The sequence below is a fragment of the Phoenix dactylifera genome, chromosome 2 (genome assembly GCF_051530095.1).
Source record: "Phoenix dactylifera cultivar Ajwa chromosome 2, Ajwa_hap1_PhDact_Kaust_v1.1, whole genome shotgun sequence".
Lineage (NCBI taxonomy): Eukaryota > Viridiplantae > Streptophyta > Magnoliopsida > Arecales > Arecaceae > Phoenix > Phoenix dactylifera.
The window spans coordinates 47,386,197-47,404,423 of NC_143191.1; the positions used below are offsets into that span (position 1 = coordinate 47,386,197).

The 18,227-nt window shown below is 41.9% G+C and overlaps 1 protein-coding gene, 1 non-coding gene and 1 pseudogene across 10 annotated transcripts; 1 reads left to right on the top strand and 2 right to left on the bottom strand.

Moving 5' to 3' along the window:
* Nucleotides 1-254: 254 nt before the first annotated feature.
* Nucleotides 255-2,941, bottom strand: LOC103722497 (P-loop containing nucleoside triphosphate hydrolases superfamily protein). 8 transcript variants are annotated; one of them, XM_039125670.3, is made up of 3 exons: nucleotides 2,667-2,941; nucleotides 2,375-2,484; nucleotides 255-2,099 (listed from the first exon to the last, which is right to left on the bottom strand). In XM_039125670.3, the coding sequence occupies exon 3, from the start codon at nucleotides 2,074-2,076 to the stop codon at nucleotides 505-507; it is 1,572 nt and encodes a 523-aa protein (XP_038981598.1). In that variant the 5' UTR covers nucleotides 2,077-2,099; nucleotides 2,375-2,484; nucleotides 2,667-2,941; the 3' UTR covers nucleotides 255-504. The 8 variants fall into 8 exon arrangements, with proteins under 8 accessions (XP_038981598.1, XP_088572821.1, XP_088572823.1 ...); XM_088716695.2 differs by having other exon boundaries at nucleotides 2,375-2,533; XM_088716697.2 differs by having other exon boundaries at nucleotides 255-2,090; nucleotides 2,663-2,941.
* Nucleotides 2,942-5,046: 2,105 nt separating this feature from the next.
* LOC103722498 (protein YIP4b-like) lies at nucleotides 5,047-15,450 on the bottom strand (annotated as a pseudogene). Its single transcript, XR_015975748.2, has 4 exons — nucleotides 14,792-15,450; nucleotides 6,148-6,306; nucleotides 5,955-6,058; nucleotides 5,047-5,881 (listed from the first exon to the last, which is right to left on the bottom strand). The product of XR_015975748.2 is annotated as a protein YIP4b-like (transcript).
* Nucleotides 15,451-17,663: 2,213 nt separating this feature from the next.
* LOC149768368 (small nucleolar RNA Z247) lies at nucleotides 17,664-17,808 on the top strand. Its single transcript, XR_016399696.1, has one exon. It is a non-coding gene; the product is annotated as a small nucleolar RNA Z247 (small nucleolar RNA).
* Nucleotides 17,809-18,227: the final 419 nt, after the last annotated feature.

Here is an 18,227-nt window from a genome sequence, read left to right on the forward strand (position 1 = left end):
TGTCCTACTCCTTCCACACGTCTCGGGGGCAACCTTAATATAAAGATAGCCCATCGTGTATGCAAAATGATAGTGTCATTATCTCCCGGATCAACAAATATCGTAGCACTCTGTAAACGAAAAAGTTCATGCCATGGCCATGGGCTGTCTGAAAAGGGCGTGCAGCATTTAATTCCCTTTAAATCATGCAGATAGCTAACAGATTGCTCAGAGGATTAAAAGAAAGAACGCAAAGAAAACAACAAGGACCCACATGCCAAATAAAAGATTATATATTTCTTCAGTCTCTAAGAGGGGAGAAAGAGGACAGAGGAAACTAGCAAGAAGAGAGAAGGTTCTGTCTTCACATTCCCAGAAGCCCACCAAACAAGGATTTGAAAACTCCTGCCCAACTTTTGAAGAGGCTGCAGCCTTTTTACCCTTCCCGCATCAGCTAGTTTTTTTTTTTTTTTTGGTTAAAAAGAAAAAGGAAAACAAAAAAACCCTTCAAATGATCTCAAATTCTCAATTCTCATCCCCTTTCTCTCCCCCCTCTTTACCGTTGCACATATCCATGGCTTCGCCTCCATCCTTCGGGCTCTCCAATGCCCTCTTTTCTTGCTCCTCCTCCTCCTCCTCCTCCTCCTCCTCCAACTCCTCGTTCAAACGCTTCTTCCTCGCCGCTGCGGAACGGCTTCCCGGTTTCTTCTTCTCCACGCGGCGGCTCTTCAGCACTTCCAAGAGCTCTTTTATGGCCTCGCGCTTCTCCCTTCGCCGGTTCTTTATCAGAAGCTCGCTAACATCCGCCGGAGTGATCTCCGCCTCATCGATCACCTCCTCCAACTGCTTCAGCAACCCATCCTCTTCACCATCCAATTCGCCGTCGTCGAATCCCAAGTAATTCTTCATCAGAATCTTCAATGCCGGGAAGGAGCAGTAGCTCATGAAGATGTGCATGTCCATCCTCCCCGACCTCAGGAGCGCCGGGTCGAGCTTCTCGATGCGGTTCGTCGTGAACACGAAAATTCTCTCGCTCCCGCAGCACGACCACAATCCATCAGTAAAATTCAACAAGCCGGACAAGGTGATCGAGTTGGCCGTCGCGTCGTCCGGCCCGGTCCTGGCCCCGGGCCCGGCCCTGAACTCGGATGGAGGCTCATTCGGCGGCTTCTTCGAGCTACGGTTGGTCAGATTGATCGAGCAGTCGATGTCTTCGATGACTATGATCGACTTGGAGGTGGTCTTCATAAGGAGCTTCCTGAGCTCGGAGTTGGTGTGCACCTCAGTGAGCTCGAGGTCGTAGATATCGTAGCCGAGGAAATTGGCCATGGCGGCGATCATGCTCGACTTGCCGGTACCGGGCGGGCCGTAGAGCAAGTAGCCTCTCTTCCAGGCCCGCCCTGTTTTCTGATAGAATGCATTCCCCTCGGCGAAGTCCCTGAGGTCGGCCATGATCTCTTCCTTCTTGGAAGGATCCATGGCGAGGGTGTCGAAGGTGCTGGGGTGCTTGAAGGGCACCGACTCCCAGGGGTGGCCGCGGGAGTCCATGGCGCCGCCCCGCGAATTGGTGTAGAGGAGGCGGTCCTGGTTCCGGCGGCGGATGTCGTTGGCGGTGTCCATAATGTGGTCGAGGTAGGCTTGGAGGATGAGGGGCTTGTCCTTCTTCTCGATGCGGAGCGTGAAGCCCCGCTTCTCATCGGGGAGGGGCCGCCAGGAGAAGGTCTGGGCCTGGCGCTGGGTGACGACGTGCTCCCAGGTGGCGGTGGCGCCGCGGAAGGTGTCGACGAGGCGGTCGTTGTTGGAGAGACCGAAGGTGAAAGCAGAGGAGTTGAGGGCGCGGGTGAGGGAGAGGCGGCTGCCGGCGACCGACGCCGAGGAGCTGAGATAGACCTGGACGGCGTTGTAGAGCTCGTTGGTGTTGACGCCGTCGATCTCGGTGATGTCGAAGTAGCAGTAGGAAGAGAAGCAGTTGAACAGGCGGTTGAAGAGCTTCGCCGTCGCGAAGCGGAGCTCCGGAGGGAAGACGGCGTGGAGGAGGCTCTGGCAGAAGGCGAACACCCCCATCAGCGAGGCCAGAGATGTCCAGAACTCCTTCATCTCCTCTCTGGTTTCTGCTTTTTCTTCTCAAAAAAAATTAAAAAAAAAAAGCTTTTCTTATTGGATAAGAAAGGAAGGGCTTATACTATGCGATAGGAAAAAGCTATAAATCCATCGTTGGCTGAAATGGAGGGATTCTCCTTCTAGTTCTGACCTTTCCTTCTTTTCCTTAAAATATTGCTCTTTCTGAGGAGAGAAGAGAAAGGGAAGGCAAATGGTGGACGTAGGCCAGAGGATAGCAGAGGAAGAGAACAAATAATACAACAGAGAAAGATAATAGTGTGTTGGAGAGGAGAACCTCAGGGCCTTCAGAAGTTGGGGAGTGGATCAGATGGTGTCTTCCTTCGCAGGGGAGAGGAATTTATAGGGAGCCTCTCCTTTTCAAGAGATTTTGAATGATTTCAGGATCTGGAGGAAAAAAAGACGGTGAATGGCCGGGAGATTTAGTAGGCCATACCTGGTAACATGTAGCAATATTCAGAAAAATTAAAAGATCTCTTTCATAGAAAAAGTGGGCGCTAAGTTGTAGAACTTGATAGAGATGGATGCATGTGGGCTTGCAGAGAAAAGGTAAAAGAAATATTACTGACGGTGGAAGGCAGGGAATACAAGCATGCACCGTACTCTGCGGCCAAGGTCTCTCTCTAGCTCTGTGGCCTTTGCAATCTTCTTCTCCCTTCCCCTTCACCTGTTCAAGCTTCTTTGTCCGCCACCTATCTCCCTATTTATCTATCCATCCATCTCTCTCTCTCTCTCTCTCTCTCTCTCTCTCTCTGTGTTTGTCTTCCCCTACCCCACCCCCGGGTCTTACTTCCTGTTTTTGGCGCCAGAGAAAATGGCGAGTGTTAATGAAACGCGTGATATGTAGAGATTAGCTAAGGATGTAATGAAACCTTTCCGTCCCTGTTTTTTTTTTAGTACTCCTTAAATGAAATACAAGAAAACGACCTTATGCGCTCATCAAGCCCGTCTTTTCCCTCTCGTTTCCTGCTACCCGGCGCTATTAATGCAGAAAACTTGGGCATTTAGGGGCTATCTGTTCCTTTTGCAGGTGCCAGGCGAGATTGTTCTGGTTGGTGGCCACTGCATGCAACAGCATTCTCGTATCGGTTTCGAGGTGTAAGGGAGGTAACAACGTCCGTGTCCCTGTTTTGTCCGTCCCCGGTAACATGCCCCTGTTTTATATTTTAATTGCCTCCATTAGGCCACCTTTCGAGGTTTCTCTTTAACCTTGAAGGATGGCCCTGCCAAGGATTAGTCAATAATCACCATCGCGAGGGGAAAATTTTCTTATGCCTTCATAGCCTAGACCTATTGCTTTATGTGATTGATTCAGACAAATGAACCGTTTCAACCGCGTCGCCTGCCTGACCAAAAGGCCTATTGGTTATGTGATTGATTCAGACAAATGAATCGTTTCGACCATGTCGCCTGACCAAAAGGCCTATTGGTTTATGTGATTGATTCAGACAAATGAATCGTTTCGACCATGTCGCCTGACCCAATAGGAAAAGCAGCTAGGACTTGGACTGTTTATAGTACGCAACCAAGTTAAAATAGGTCTTTTTGGATTCCAACTTCTAATCGCTTAGTTTGACTCCTAATTATTTAATAGATTTAAGGGGAATTCTTAAGGTTAGATATGCGTCTTAGCTGTTACCAATACGGCCTTTCACATCAACCAGAGATGATGATATCATCATCATCCGCTCTTCTTCCTCCCCTGCATTCTCTCTCAAGAGCTCTCTAACCAATGCCCCCTTCCTCTCTATCACCAGTATCTTTTGGGGGTTCTTTCCCAGGCTTCTCTCATCATTGTCCCCATGCAAGTAAAACCCCCATGCAAGTGTATGGGCTAGCAAGCCTTGGACCACAAGGAACCGCTCCTTTCTCCCCATACAGGGGGGGTTCTTTGAGGGAGTAGGTGAAAATTTTGACAAGTCCATTAAATAAGTCCTATGGTTAGCCCCAGAATTTTTCTTTGTGGTAAATAGGCTCGGGCATTGAGGAAGCAAGAGATTGTATGCTTCGCAAGCATAAGATCAGTGGCATAAAGAAGAAAAGCTGAAAGCGTTGAAAAAACTCCACGACCATTAATTTCAGCTCAGAACCTGCCTTGACCCGGTTCCCAATATCCTTGAGGCTTACAGATGGGAAAGAAACAACAGAAGGAATAGGAAAGGACTGATAACCCTGTGATCTAGCCCTGTTGATGATAGTTGATATAAAATCCCTATCCCCTTCCCTTTAATGTTTATTGCCTTGGGATCCATTGGATCATATAATTAATTGCTCACCAACGCGTTATAATATCCCAAATGGGCATTAGGTTTGCTTGAACGATGTCCTTTTCTCTGGAAAGTTGCCCATAAAAATTACCCGCTCATAATGAAAGACGAAAGAACATCTCTCCGGACAAAGCCCGCTCTCCTTATATTTTACGTCGCACTTCCTCACGGCGGGCACGTATTCCGAGCCGATACCTTATTGTTTCTTTTTGAAGAGAATCGAATCTACTGAGGAAGAGTGAAAAGGGCCGTAAGCCGAAGGCAGTAGAATGCGAAGGTTGAAAGGCTCCGAAACCTCACGTGTTGGCCTCAAGTTCCTGAAATGAAAGGCACATATCCTACCTTCCACTCCTTCATTATTAGTTGCGATTCCTTTTCCACCCTGTAATGTTGCACAAGGACAAAAAAGCCACCTGGATCCACCGGCGCCGGTCCAAACGCACATATAGGTTTTTTAGGATTCAATTCTTCGATCTAACTTATTATTTAAGGGCCACACATATGCTTCTCACTTTTCCATGCAAGTACCCAAATAGCTCACCGGAAGTAATTCAGAGAATAATCCAGCTATGCACGAATCACAATATATCAGCCAGCGCTCCTCTAATCAAGGTTCAGATGCACGCATTAAAGTATTCACTGGCTGAGGACCAAGTAAAACATACAGCAATACTTGTGTAGCTTTTATCCCAAAACCTCCCTATAACAACACTCTATTTCGATACACAATCCCTAGACTGACTTCTCGTAATCATTCCGAACGGCACACCAGTCTATCAAGCATTAACTCCGTAGGTGTTATAGACAGCAAAAGGGATACTAGTTTGGAGTTAGTGCGTAACATCGGCAATTGCATAGACAATCTTAGCTAAGCTTTACTTGTTTGGCAGCAACAACAAACAAGAAAAAACTAAAAAGCAAACTAGAATGTAAGATTACAACCTCATGTCGTGCAAGAAATTTTCCAAAATGCTAGTTTTACAAACCTTCAAATGGCTTTTCTTTGCTGCTTCATTGTAATAACTAATATGTGGAAGCTTCCTGGACCGTACAAAAAATGGATTTGCAAAGTCACAAACAGATACCAAATACTTCACAATTTTAAGCCAAAGAGAGCATATTTTTTTCCTCTAATCTGTTAAAATAAATAAATATGATCAAAAAAAAAAAAAAGAAGCAATTGACATGGTTGTTACCATGTACGTGACTCTAAATTTTGATCGAAGTTAAGACACCAAGGAGCACAAAGTGTGTGCAGCCCAGCTCCTTGGCACTGCAGCGGTCAGCTCCTTGTTGCCCCAATCAATGGCACTGATCAGAAAGCCGACAGAGATATACAAAATAAAAACTGATCATGAAAGGTTATGCAGCCCAGGAACTCCATGACCACATTACCAACACCACCAACATCTTGATGATGACATTGATTCCCAGCAAACAGATTAGAGCTCCAACGTCCAGAGGAAACAGGCAATATCGCAGAAGACTGATACTCTAAAGAAGATGATGTGCCCAACCTGTAATAAAACACTAGTGAGGTAATTAGATGTCTGCAGATAAACAGAATTTAATAATAAAAGAGATGCTTACCAGCAGCAAAACATTCAATATCAGAATTATGGAGCCAGCTGCAAGCACTGCAAATGCGACACCAAACACCTCGGACTGGCAGCTACTCTTAGGAAAAATAAATACTGCAAATAAAAAATAATTACTGAGAATTCTCTTAAAATCCGCTCCCCTAGATCAATAGCATAAAATGTTGTAGGGTGTTAAGCCCTACCTGCAGACAGCTGAAGGCATGCCCTGCCCCTACCACCTGCTTCACTTCCAGCACCATCATCACTACCCTATCTGCAACCTTGTTACCTGCTCCAACACAGCCCTTAATACTCCAAACTACCAACCTCATCGCATTCAAGTATTTGGCCAGAATTTCCTTCTTGAAGGGAAACAGATAGAAAATGGATATCAAGAGAATGATCAAAGGTGGCAAACAAAAAAAGAATCAGATCCAAGACCAAAGGGAATACCGGTGTAGGCATGCAGACAGAAGGGAAAGGAAAGAAATAGAATTTGGAAAGGAGGTGCAAAGATGATATATGAGCATGAGGATGATCACGAGACTAGAATGAAGGGACTAATGCAGCTAACATCAACATGCAGAATAAACAAATGGAAAGTTTGTATGTTCTTGCAAATGCTTTTGCCCCAATAGCAGACCAGTACTTTTGCCCCATTTCTTGCAAATGCTTTTGCCCCAATGGCAGACCAGTACCTGCTGCTCTTCATCTGACCTTTTTAAAAACTGTAAGTAATTATGCAATTCATATGCAGAAGCCAGGAAACATGTTTCCCAGACCGTAGTTTTTCCCATCATGTCACATACGGATGACTGGTTGAGATCACTTGGGAAATGTATTGGGATCGAATTGAACAGTGTTTTATAGTTATCACAAGACATGTAATCAGATGAGATCATGTGGGAAACTCGGGGCAAACAAACCTTGTTCATGAATGTAGCCAGTCCAATTTTGCAGTCCTCTCTTCCTCTCAAAAAAGAAAATTCATGCTCTTCTCCGTTTCTACTTCTAGAAATACCAAGATGTAAATTTTCTAATTAAATAGGGGATGAAGGTAGGCAAACAAGGGAATCCTAACATACAAGGCAAAAAAGAAAGCTTCTTTATAAAAAGTTGGACGGGATCCTCTCCAAACTCGACTTGGATGGAAGAGGCCGTGTCTTCCGACTAAGCCATCCGTGACTGGTACGACGGCCGTGATTGGATGGAGTCCATAGCAGAACATGAGGTAGCATGCTTATGGACCCCACTCAATCACAGTCATCATGCCAATGATGGATGGCCACGATTGGAAGACAAGCCCTTTCCATGCCAAGTCGAGACCGGAAAGAATCTAGATCCTAAAAAGTTACCTACTTGATACACAATTTCAGCAATGCTCCTTGGCACTAAATCTTCTTTGGCTCCATCAAGAAATTACATATTAATTGTGTATTTTCTTCCATTATTACTAATTTCTCTAGTCTCTCTCTTTGACATATTTGTTATATACACACATAAAGATATATATGTATGTATAACTACTTGTTTCCCGCACTGCAATTTTTTAAGCATTTTTTCCTGTTTCCCATCTCAATATCATTTCCCAAGGTTCTATGTTCCGGTGGGACAGGGAGCGTCCCAGCCGTTCCGTCCAATTCTTGTAAGAAAATGGGATTGGAATGGAGTCAGAACTGCAAAACTGACCCACATGGGGAAAAGAAGAAGAAAAAAATGAATGAAAGAAAGGAAACAAGAAGAAAAGAAAAGGTGAAAGGAAAGAAGAAGAAAAAGGAAAGAAAGAGAGGAAGGGAGAAGAAAATGAATGAAATGAAGGAGAGAAGGAAGAAAGGAAAGAGAAAGAAAGAAGGAAGCAAAGGAAAGGATAAGGATAAGGAAAAGAAAGAAGAAGAAAAAGGAAAGAGAGGAAGGTAAGGAAAAAAGAGGAAAGAAGGAAGAAAGTAAGGAAAGAAGAAAAAGAAAGAAAGAAAGAAAAGGAAAGAAAAGGAAAGAAGGGGAGAGGGGCAGAGAGTGCCTATGGGACTTGATTGAGACTGCCATCAAGACGAGGCGGGATAGTGGGGCGTCCCATTCTGTGAAGAAACTGGGACACCCCCGTCCCACGTGACTTAAAACCATGTTGTTTCCTGCATCCATTTCCCCTCGTAGCAATTATGACTTGTATACAACATTTTTCTATTATTTTTCTAACCAGAAACACATGTTCACCATCAACATAAGTTGCATATCAAAAGAATTCCATAAAAAATAACTTGAACTTTAAAGCTGATATAGATATCACTTCATGAATTGCATACGAAGAGAAATTGATAAAAATTAGACGAAAAGTGCAACTAGACACCTGAACAATATTCTTCTGAATCACTAGAAGAAACAATGGGAATGGGTAGAATAAAAAGAACTGTTAGGTGAAGGCATGCTGTGTGGCTATAAAGAAAGGATGCACGTCATACAAGATTACAGTCAAAGTACTATGTAAAATTAAAAAAAAATGAACTATTGTTGGTGAATAAGAAAGCTATTTGGTTAATACTGATTGTACCAATTAAAAATTTAACCAGGATATGCTTAAAGATAATTGCCACAGAGCATGTTTGAGTGCACCATATTGTTGACTTGTCTTTTGATATTGAAATACTAAGAGGATTATACAATATATCCCCTTTAATTAAAAGCATACCCTTTATGACCGGTAGAACAATGTTTATGAAGAGAAGCAAAGACAGCATATCCTGCAGGAGTGTCTCCATAAGCTTCTACTGATATTCATTAGAGAATAGTGGACAAATATGCTTGTATGACCGTAGACAAACATCAGCATCAGTGTTAAAAAGTAGAGAACTGCATTGTTGCCTTCCAAAGATACTAAAATTTGTGATACTTTCAGGTTACTAGATGCATTAGACACAATCAAGTAATTAACACTCACCAACCAATTGTCTCAATAGATTTTCATATGGGACGCATAGACCAACAAACAATTATCCAATATAATATAGGAACCACAATGGCAAACCTCGTTATGACATAAACAAGTCATGTTCCACAACAATCATCTACATGATAGATTGCCAATGACAAGCAACCACCATATTTATGAACCACTCTAACAGCATTACATATGCCTGAATTGATGTCACCTTACTTCATGCTCAATTCATCATGCTGCAGATTGTGAATAAAAAGCAGAACTCTTGGAGAAAGATTAATTAGAGGAGACAATGTGTGAGAAGATAATTGGTCATTGGTGACAAGGTGCCCGAGGGTGTGAATTAAAGTGACAGCAGTATCCTGATACTGGTCAGGAATTCAAAAATCATTCAGATGCATGCATAATAAATTTCTAAAAGAAAAAAAAAATGAATTGGGAACATCTTGGAACCAACCTCCCATGACCTGGTCAGAAATTCAAACATCATTCAGATGCATGCATAATAAAATTCTAAAAGAAAAAAAAAATGAATTGGGAACATCTTGGAACCAACCTCCCATGACTTTTAATTCCCTATTGGCCTGATATGCTTGATCTAAGCCCATGCAGCCAACTCAGTTCTATTCACTGACCTGTCTAGGCCCATGAAAAAACCCACTCAGTTACAAAATGGTTCAGACTCCAAGATAGTTGGGCTCACAAAATGAAGACAAATTCTAGTGATTAACATCAAGGTTTGCCGAACCGGTATTGGGACCTATACCAGTAGGCAACCAGAATGATATGGTATGGGGATGAACTGTATTTTTTTTTAAAAAAAATGAATTGAAGTCCACAAATAGTTTGCAGACTTCATTGAAGCAAGTCGGCAAACCATTTGCTGCTTTCAGTTGAAAAATGGAAAAAAAATAGGATCCCCTGTTTCAAGTTTCGAAATGAAATGCGGAGGAGGGGGCTTCCAAGCCCTCTCTCCCTCTTTCTGAGCAGTGAAAGGGTCTCTATCGGCCTCTCTCTCTCCCCCCTCTCTCCTTCCCTCTCTCTCCTTCTCTCTCCCTCCCTCACCTGATTGCTCAAACCAAGGGATGAAACCATGCTGGTTCACCCTTGGTATGATTCAGTACGCTTAGAACCGAATGGCTCGGGGCGGTACGATGAACACTGATCAACATAGTTTAAATGGTCACACTCTTCAACATATAAAGAATAAAAAGAAGATTCCACTAGTGCAAAGTTGACTGATGACGGACACTGCAGGAGAAGAGGAGAAGGAGGAACAAGGGAGAGAAGGAAAAAGAGGTTATAGAGACGCAGGAAGAAGAAGAAAAGAGGAGGAAGAAGAAGAACAAGAGGAAGGCTAAGATTTTTTCATTCAATCATCTATTGCCTCATACATGAGAGGGGTGGTTTTTATATAGACCTTATATCTTGACTAAGTTAAGTAATCAATTGACCAAATCAATCAATTGACACCGACTAAATTTAAATTGATCCAATTACATAAATCCAATTGACTAGTCTAATAACAAAACAACTGACCAAATTGACTTGACTAAGACAAAAGCAAATAATGCAATAAAAGAAAATGACTCGGACTCAAATGGACCCAATCCGAATCTGATTCAATCCGGGGGCTCTAGATCATCTGAATGAAAGGCTTTGATATCCCCATCATTGACAAAAGCAAAAGGCATCCTCAAAACAATAAGACCCTCATATTGCCCGAGACACTAGACGCCATAAAGGCATTTGCCTAAAGAGAGCAACATGCTAATCCATAAAAAGTTTAACAGTTGCACTATAAGATTACTTATTCAAGTTTCAACATCATAAATCGTGATAATTTTGAACATTTTATATTATGTTTCACATCTTTCAACACAGCATCAAAGCACCACTTGCCACAATGTATTTTAAACAAAAGTCAGCAAAACTAAACCACTAGAGCTCTTGAAATAGCTTTAAAGTTCAAACATAACAGCAAAATACCACTTCCCAAAATATCTTTCATGGTTCGAAGAAACACATACACAAATCACTAACCCATTGAACATCCTAGAATAGTCCTTTATTTACAAGGGCTCAAATAGACCAAACTTAGTATCAGAATCGAGCTAAAAAGCTTTTGACAGAATGGGTGAAGCAAGACAGGAAGAACAGGGTTAGACATTGGAGAGGCACTTGCCCAAATGCCTCTTGCTCTGTCCCAAGCACTTGCCTTGGCGTCGTGTTAGTAAACCTGCCTTAGCTGGGGTTTCATTGAGGCATTCAGGGATTTTCTCACCTTGTCCGAGTGCACAGCAAAGTGCCTAGAGCACCTTTGACAACACTGGTACCATTGCCTTATCTCTGATGATTAACAACTTACTGAAACTTTACATAGAGTTCAATAATTCAAGCCAAAAAAAATGTAGAAAAATAGAACACTCCAAGGTGCATACAATACTCCAAGGCAAAACTCAAAATTATTCTATGAAATTTTACACCCTTCCAATTAACTTACACACTATCAAGAAAATAACCTACACCAGCAAAGGGCCCAACTCCTTTTCCTTAAGGTCAAGCCCCATGATGCGGTTACCTCTCAAGTTCATCTTCACAAAGCTCCAAATCAAACCCAAGGGTTCAGATTTAACAAAACTAGTAAAGGAAACCTGCTAGTAGAAAAAAATTTCCTGCTAACATGTGTTCAAGTTCTGAAAGTGAGTCCTCAAGATATACAACCTAATAATTAAGGAAAAGTATAACAAGAAAATCAAAGAAAATAAGATATTCTGCAAGAAAATAAACTTACAATCCAGACCCTAAAAGCGGAACTAATTCGAAAAGACTTCTTAAAGCAAAGCATTAATCTCGCACCAAAAATGGCATCATTCATCTTCTTTAAACCCTTCCTCAAGGTTTGAAAAGCACCTAAGCAAACTATGACATGTTAGATGGTCAACTCATTTCAAAGAAGGCATTGAACTATCAACTTGTGATTCTTGCTCCCCTTGCCATCGACTGTCAGTGTATAAAAGAACTAAGAGCGCACCCAAAGGGAAACATGCATCTTCTTTTGATCCTTGGGCTGTTGCTCAAGATTATCAATCACTTAAGCAACTGATGCTATTGAAATGGCCTACACATTATAACAAGGAGCACCTCAGTGAGGAAGCAAGTTAACTTGTCCAAGACAAATCTTTTAAGAACTAAACCTAGGAAAGGGTACCAAAAGGTCTGGCTACTTAAATGAAAGTCGCCAAAAACCAGATTTAGCTTTCTAAGAGCGTATATGAAAACCAAACTCTTCTCATGTAAAGTTCAAAAGATCAGGAATCAAACATGATGCTAATAACAATGGGGAATTAACATCATACTAAATAAATAAAAACTGAAGCAATCAAGGAGAAAGAGCAAGATGCCTGAAATTTCCTTAACAAGGTAGAATGGAAAAGATATAAATTACAGAGCAAAAGAGAGAAAAACAAGAATAGCTAATGTCCATATGAGTCAAACCTAAAAAGAGGGGATTTAATATCATATAAAAAATTAAGCAATCAAGGAGAAAGTGCAAGAAGCTGCAATTTCCTTAGCAAGGTATAATGGAAAAGCAAGATATAAACTACGGAGTAAAAGAAAGAGAACACAGGAACAGCTAATGTCCATATAATTCAGACCTAAGGAGAATGACATCCTCATTGCTTTGATGTACAGCAAACCACATAATGCATCTTCAAACATCCTGGAAATATCAACACTTGGTTTTCTGAAACATCCATTTTTTTATAGGGTTTTTTGCATAAATACCCTTCTAAAAATTCAAATTTGCACGAATACCCTCTTAAAATTTATATTTATATCTATACCCTCATAAAACACTGCTTTTGCACAAATGCCGTAATATAACGGTTCTTCTAACACCATTAATGAAAACAATATTATTTTAATTAAAAATAAAATAGGATTTTGAAATTACTTTTCTGTTCCCGCTGGGAATCACGATCCTGCTCACGATCGCGATCGCCTTCTTCCCCCCGCAATGCCCTGTTTTCATGATCCCCCAAAACAAACGGTAAAAAAAAATCCTCGCTACTTCCAAATCTCTCCTCTTCCGAATTCGATCGTGGACTCGATCCATCTTCTGAATCTCTCCTCTCTATTCATGCAAAAAACCCTTTTTTATATTATTTGTTGAGCAAGAAGGCGAAATGCTAAACCTTTTTAACTTCTTTAACCCTCTCACCACCTGTTCCACACTAACAAGTAACACCAATCCTTCACCTTGCCAAAAGAACAATTAAGAAACTTCAAAACTAGTCGGGTATGGGTCAGGTTAGACAATGGTCAACTCAAATCTGATCTATTTATTAAGCAGGCAAATCCAAATTCAAGCCAACCTGCATAACCTGTTTAACAAACATATCCAAGTTAAATGGGTTTTTAAAGGGTTGAACAAGTTTTAAATGGCGGGTCATAACTATATCCACCTGACCTAATTATTAAATGAGTCAAAACAAGTCATACGGGTTAGGACACTAAACCTAAACCTAACCCATTTAATAAATGGGTTAAGTTGGGTTCACCTATTTACAAAATTATGCCATACCTGAACAAACTTCACCCCTATTCAAACGTAACATGAAACCTTCCTTGCAAAGTCACAAAGATGTTACCTGAAAATGTTTTGTCCTCCTAAAGCTAAATTACACAACGCTAACTTTGATCTCTTCTTAATACAAGTTTTTCCCATTGTGGGATGCCTTCTGAAGGTTGTTCCAAACATATGCAGGCAAGCTCATGTAATTAATCAGGCAAAACCAAAGTTGGGCTAAGAATGATCTTCGTGTTTCTAAGCATCAACTAAAAAGGCAACCACCTATAGTAATTTATTATCTTCTATAACATTGCTTTCTCCTATCTTATATAAAATTAATTCTTCTCCTCTCATTTGCCGTTTTGTAAAATAAGTTGGCAAATTGATCCCTGCCCCTCAACCAAACCATTATTATATAAAATCTCCAAACCAATTCTTCACCCTTTCTTCTCATACTTATAACACACTTCAAATTTCCTTAATTGCTATCAGATTCCCATCTCCTCTCTCCATCAGAGGCACATATTTGTTCTTACATTTGATTTGCTTAAATTTTAATCAAGCTCTCAAATGCCTCTTTTCTTCAAATTTTCAGACTTCCTTTCCACAATCTAAAAAACGCTCTAAAATGATAAGTTGGTAGATTCCATCTCCTTTGTGTAAGTACACCCTTAATCCAACTCTCTAACTCAGGATGCACAACCACATGCATCCAAGCTAGAAAAGTTGACGGCCTCGATTCTGTACCAAGAAATTAAAAAGAAGAAAAAAATGATCAGATATAGGCAATATCAAGTCTCATCAAATGATCAAAGTTAACCATCAAAGAAACCATTTCATTATCACTCTTCCTTAGTTTCTTTACCTCCTATAATAGAAAATAGAACTTTCAACCAACCATGTCGGAGAACATCCGTTCCATGAAAAAGCCAACCCTATCAGAACTAAATTCACATCCAAGAATCGCCAGTTTTGCACATAAACCTTCATTTGACAGTTTCGGTATCCTAATATAATTCTTCCTTTACCAACCTTGTCGCTTAATCATTGTTCAAGACATACTATTCCATCAAGACTCTAGCTTGGAAACTTTATTTTTATGAGTGGTAATATCATATGAAAGCAGCGCTGTATTCATCCAAGATCTAGGAGACATATGCGATGACTGGAACGAACTAAGAGCCCAATTTGCAAACATTGATTAATACTCCATTTCTCTTTTAACATATGGCTACATTCGACGAGGGTCCTTGTGTTCTTCCAAGATCCTAATAACAAATATGTAATAGATGGAAACAATCAGGAAAGAAAACATATAATAATCTGCGCTTCTTGGTACCTTTCTCACCGAGGCCGACCAAGATAGAATGAGCCCAAGAAATACGATGAAGAAGAAGGGCCCCCACAGGTCCCAATCCCTGAAAGCCTTCCCCGGATCCTCCCGGTTAGGGTTCGGGAGCACCACCGGCTTCAGATTGGTCACGATCCGGGTCAGATCCCTCTTGACGGTGTCCCAGACGGGCCCCGCCAGCGTGCTGGGTGGCGGTCCGAATCCATCGGCGGCGATGCCCTAGCGAGCGAATCCGGAAGGGAAGGACAGGCCCCGGAAGGCGGCGGGGGAGCTGGCAGCGGCTTTTTGTTGGAGAAGGGCAGCGGTGGGAGACCGGAGGGGACGAAGGGGAAGGAGAAGACGGGGATGGAGGCGCGGGGAGGGCTGGGGGACCGAGCAGGGAGGACGGTGGCTGGGCTGGACTGGACGCTGGCGTTGATGAGGTTCGCGATATCGTCGAAGTCCGGCTGGGAGGAGTGGTGGAGGGCGGCGGCGTCTCCGTGGGACATCTCGGCATCGGCGGACGAGCTAGATCGCGGAAGGGGAGGGAATGTTGGAGGAATTTGAGGGGAGAAAGGACGCCAAGAACCCTCGAAGAAGAGATGGAAGGAGTAGAAGCGCCTCAGAGAGACCGCCATGGGCGCACTAGTCCTCCTGCTCGGGGCCGAACGGAACGAAGGGCTTTATATAAGAGAAAGGATTTGATAAATAACCTGTCCCATTTTACAAAGTATACATCCCTTTGGGCCTCTCTATCTATTTATTTATTTATTTATTTTGGTACAATAGCTGCTCATCCTACTCTAGTATAAATGCAGCTAACCGAATCAAGAGCAAGAACCTGACACAGCGGTGCAGAAGGAGCCCCTGATAAGTCCAGAGAACCTCTTTGGAATGCTGAGCTGCATAGATAGCAACCCAATCAGCGGTTCGGTTCACCTTTCGGTAGACATGTACTATTTGAAAGGCGCCTACATCCTTCCATTATTTGCCGAATATCATGGAGTAGAGGGCTCGCATCCCTCCTCCACCTCTTTTCTCGTATCCAATTTATCATCATAGTCGAGCCTTCCACGATGATGTGCTCCACCCTCAATCTCCGGCTCGCAAAAAAAAAATACTCTTTCACGCTGCCCAAGCTCTGCTCCTGCAGCTGACAGTTCGACGGTCCTGCAGGCTGTAACCGGGAATTCTCGAGCTTATTAGTTCGCTACTTTTCATTCTATTAAAAGTTTAGCTCCTAATTAGTTTTCTTACCTTATCCAGTATCCCATAAACGATCTCTCCAGTAGAAATTACACAATCTTTTAGCAATTAGATATTCCTAATTCTTTCCTTCAATTGATCAAGTTTTTTTATGTAAAACTTAAGTGCATCGAGTTACTCTAGACACCGTAAAAAGAGTTGGTATATGTAGAAATTGTATCCGATAATCTCGAGTCGTGCAGGTTGCTTCTGCATTATTTTTTTTTATTCGTGAGGTATTATTTTTTATATAAATGATTAGTTATATGTTTGATTGCTGCAAGAGCGATTTATGATTAGAAAATATATTTTAATAATATGATACTTAAAAAATGCATGGGTTGCTAATTAATTATGCACAGACGAAAAGCTCCTCACACCTACAAATGCTGACTTTGCAATCGGCCTGCCATATATAGCAACAAAGGTATGAGTTGCACCAATCTCCTTGTGCCATGTGATGAAAGAACTATTTGTGCGCACATAATGGGAGCCTTGTAGCATTACTTGACTCCCATAATTATTTTCAAGTTATTAAATAACTAATCACAATGTGCTTGCTCAAATGGTGACATCCCTTGCTACTTGGGCAAGAGGAGGGAGGTTTGATTTTAGAAGAATTAACCCTCAAAGGTTGGGGTAACATAAAATTAAAAAGTAGGGATTGTGATGGCTGGGTCCACTGAACCAACCATTTTTGAGACTGGCTCAAAACCCCTAGGCAATTTTTTTTAAAAAAAAACTCCCCATGGTGGAAATCTTTTACCTCAACAACTTCCATAGTGGAAAGATGGCAAAGGCTAGAAAGAACCCTAGCCTCTGTTAGAGTATCACAAGACCCAGTCAGGGAGTAATGCAAAAATTATGCAGAAAAATCTCAATCAGTTTTGTCATCTCAATCAGTTTGACAGATTCGAACTCTTCCTAACGTCTGTAACAAATGTAGCTATTGTGAATCCTAACTATACTCCTTTAGATACTGAATTCTGTTACTTGTAATATCTATATATTGAACTGAGATACAAGCAAATAGTAATCAAGCCAAACAATTCAAAACTATCTCTTCCTTTTATGCTCGTTTCTTTCTTGGTATCAGAGCCCTCAAAGGCAAACGCCTAATCCTAGTCAATACGCTTCCGCACCAAAACATCAAAACACAAGTCCAATGGCCTCACTCGAATCTACCAACCTACCAAATCCATCCATTCAGACAAATTCTCAACCTGAGTCTCACAAATTGGTCGGCTCCAATTATCTGCCATGGAGCATCCAATTCCTTGTCTTTCTGAGGAGCCACGATCTTGTTGGCAGCATGGATGGAGCTGATCCTGCTCCAGCAAAAACTCTTCCAGATGGAACATCAAACCCAGCTTACGCAGTGTGGTTCAAGAAAGACACCTGTGTCTAAAGTTGGTTACTAGCTTCAATTACAGAAAAGCTAGTATCTTCTGTCTATGGTATGAAGACATCCAAACAGGTTTGGGACTCCCTTCAAACCAGATTTTCCTCTACATCTAGGTCTCGAATTGCTCTCCTCAAGAGACAATTACAGACCATTACTCAGGGAAATCGATCTTGTGCTGATTTTCTTGAAGAGGCAAAAGGACTTGCTGATCAACTTACAGCCGCTGGAAAACCTGTTGATGATTAGGATCTGATCAGTTTCCTCCTTGATGGATTGAAATCCAATTTCACTCCATTTATAACTTCATTCAATTTTGCGTGCCGTGAAAAGGAATTTAGCATTGATGATTTTCAGGCTGAGTTATTGAGCTTCGAGACCCTCCTTGATGCTCAAAACCTTCAAGCTCCGGATAATCATTTTGCTTTTGCAGCTACAAAGACTAGAGGATAGCAGTTCATGAAGAAACCAAAGCCTCATAACAACCTTCCCAAGTTTCAGCAGCAGCCTGCACCTAATCAAAACCATGGTTCTAACAACGCTACCAGTGCTACTCGTCCAATCCAGGCCAACAATGACAGACCAGTTTGCCAAATCTGTGGCAAGCGTGGACACACTGCACTAGATTGTTATCACCGTTTTGATTTTTCTTTTCAGGGAAGGTTACCACCAGTTGATCTTGCAGCCATGGCAGCAGAGGCCACCAACACTTATGATCAACAAGTTTGGTATGCTGATAGTGGGGCAAACACTCATATCACCGCCAATGCTGCAAATTTGACAAACCAGCAGCCCTAC

Excerpts from the sequence above, each read along its gene's own strand:
- LOC103722497 (XM_088716693.2), bottom strand. The coding sequence starts at position 2,691 with ATGCTTGTATTCCCTGCCTTCCACC. Across the intron at positions 2,100-2,666 it reads TGTATTCCCTGCCTTCCACC|AAAAAGCAGAAACCAGAGAG; the intron begins GTCAGTAATATT and ends TTTTTTGAGAAG.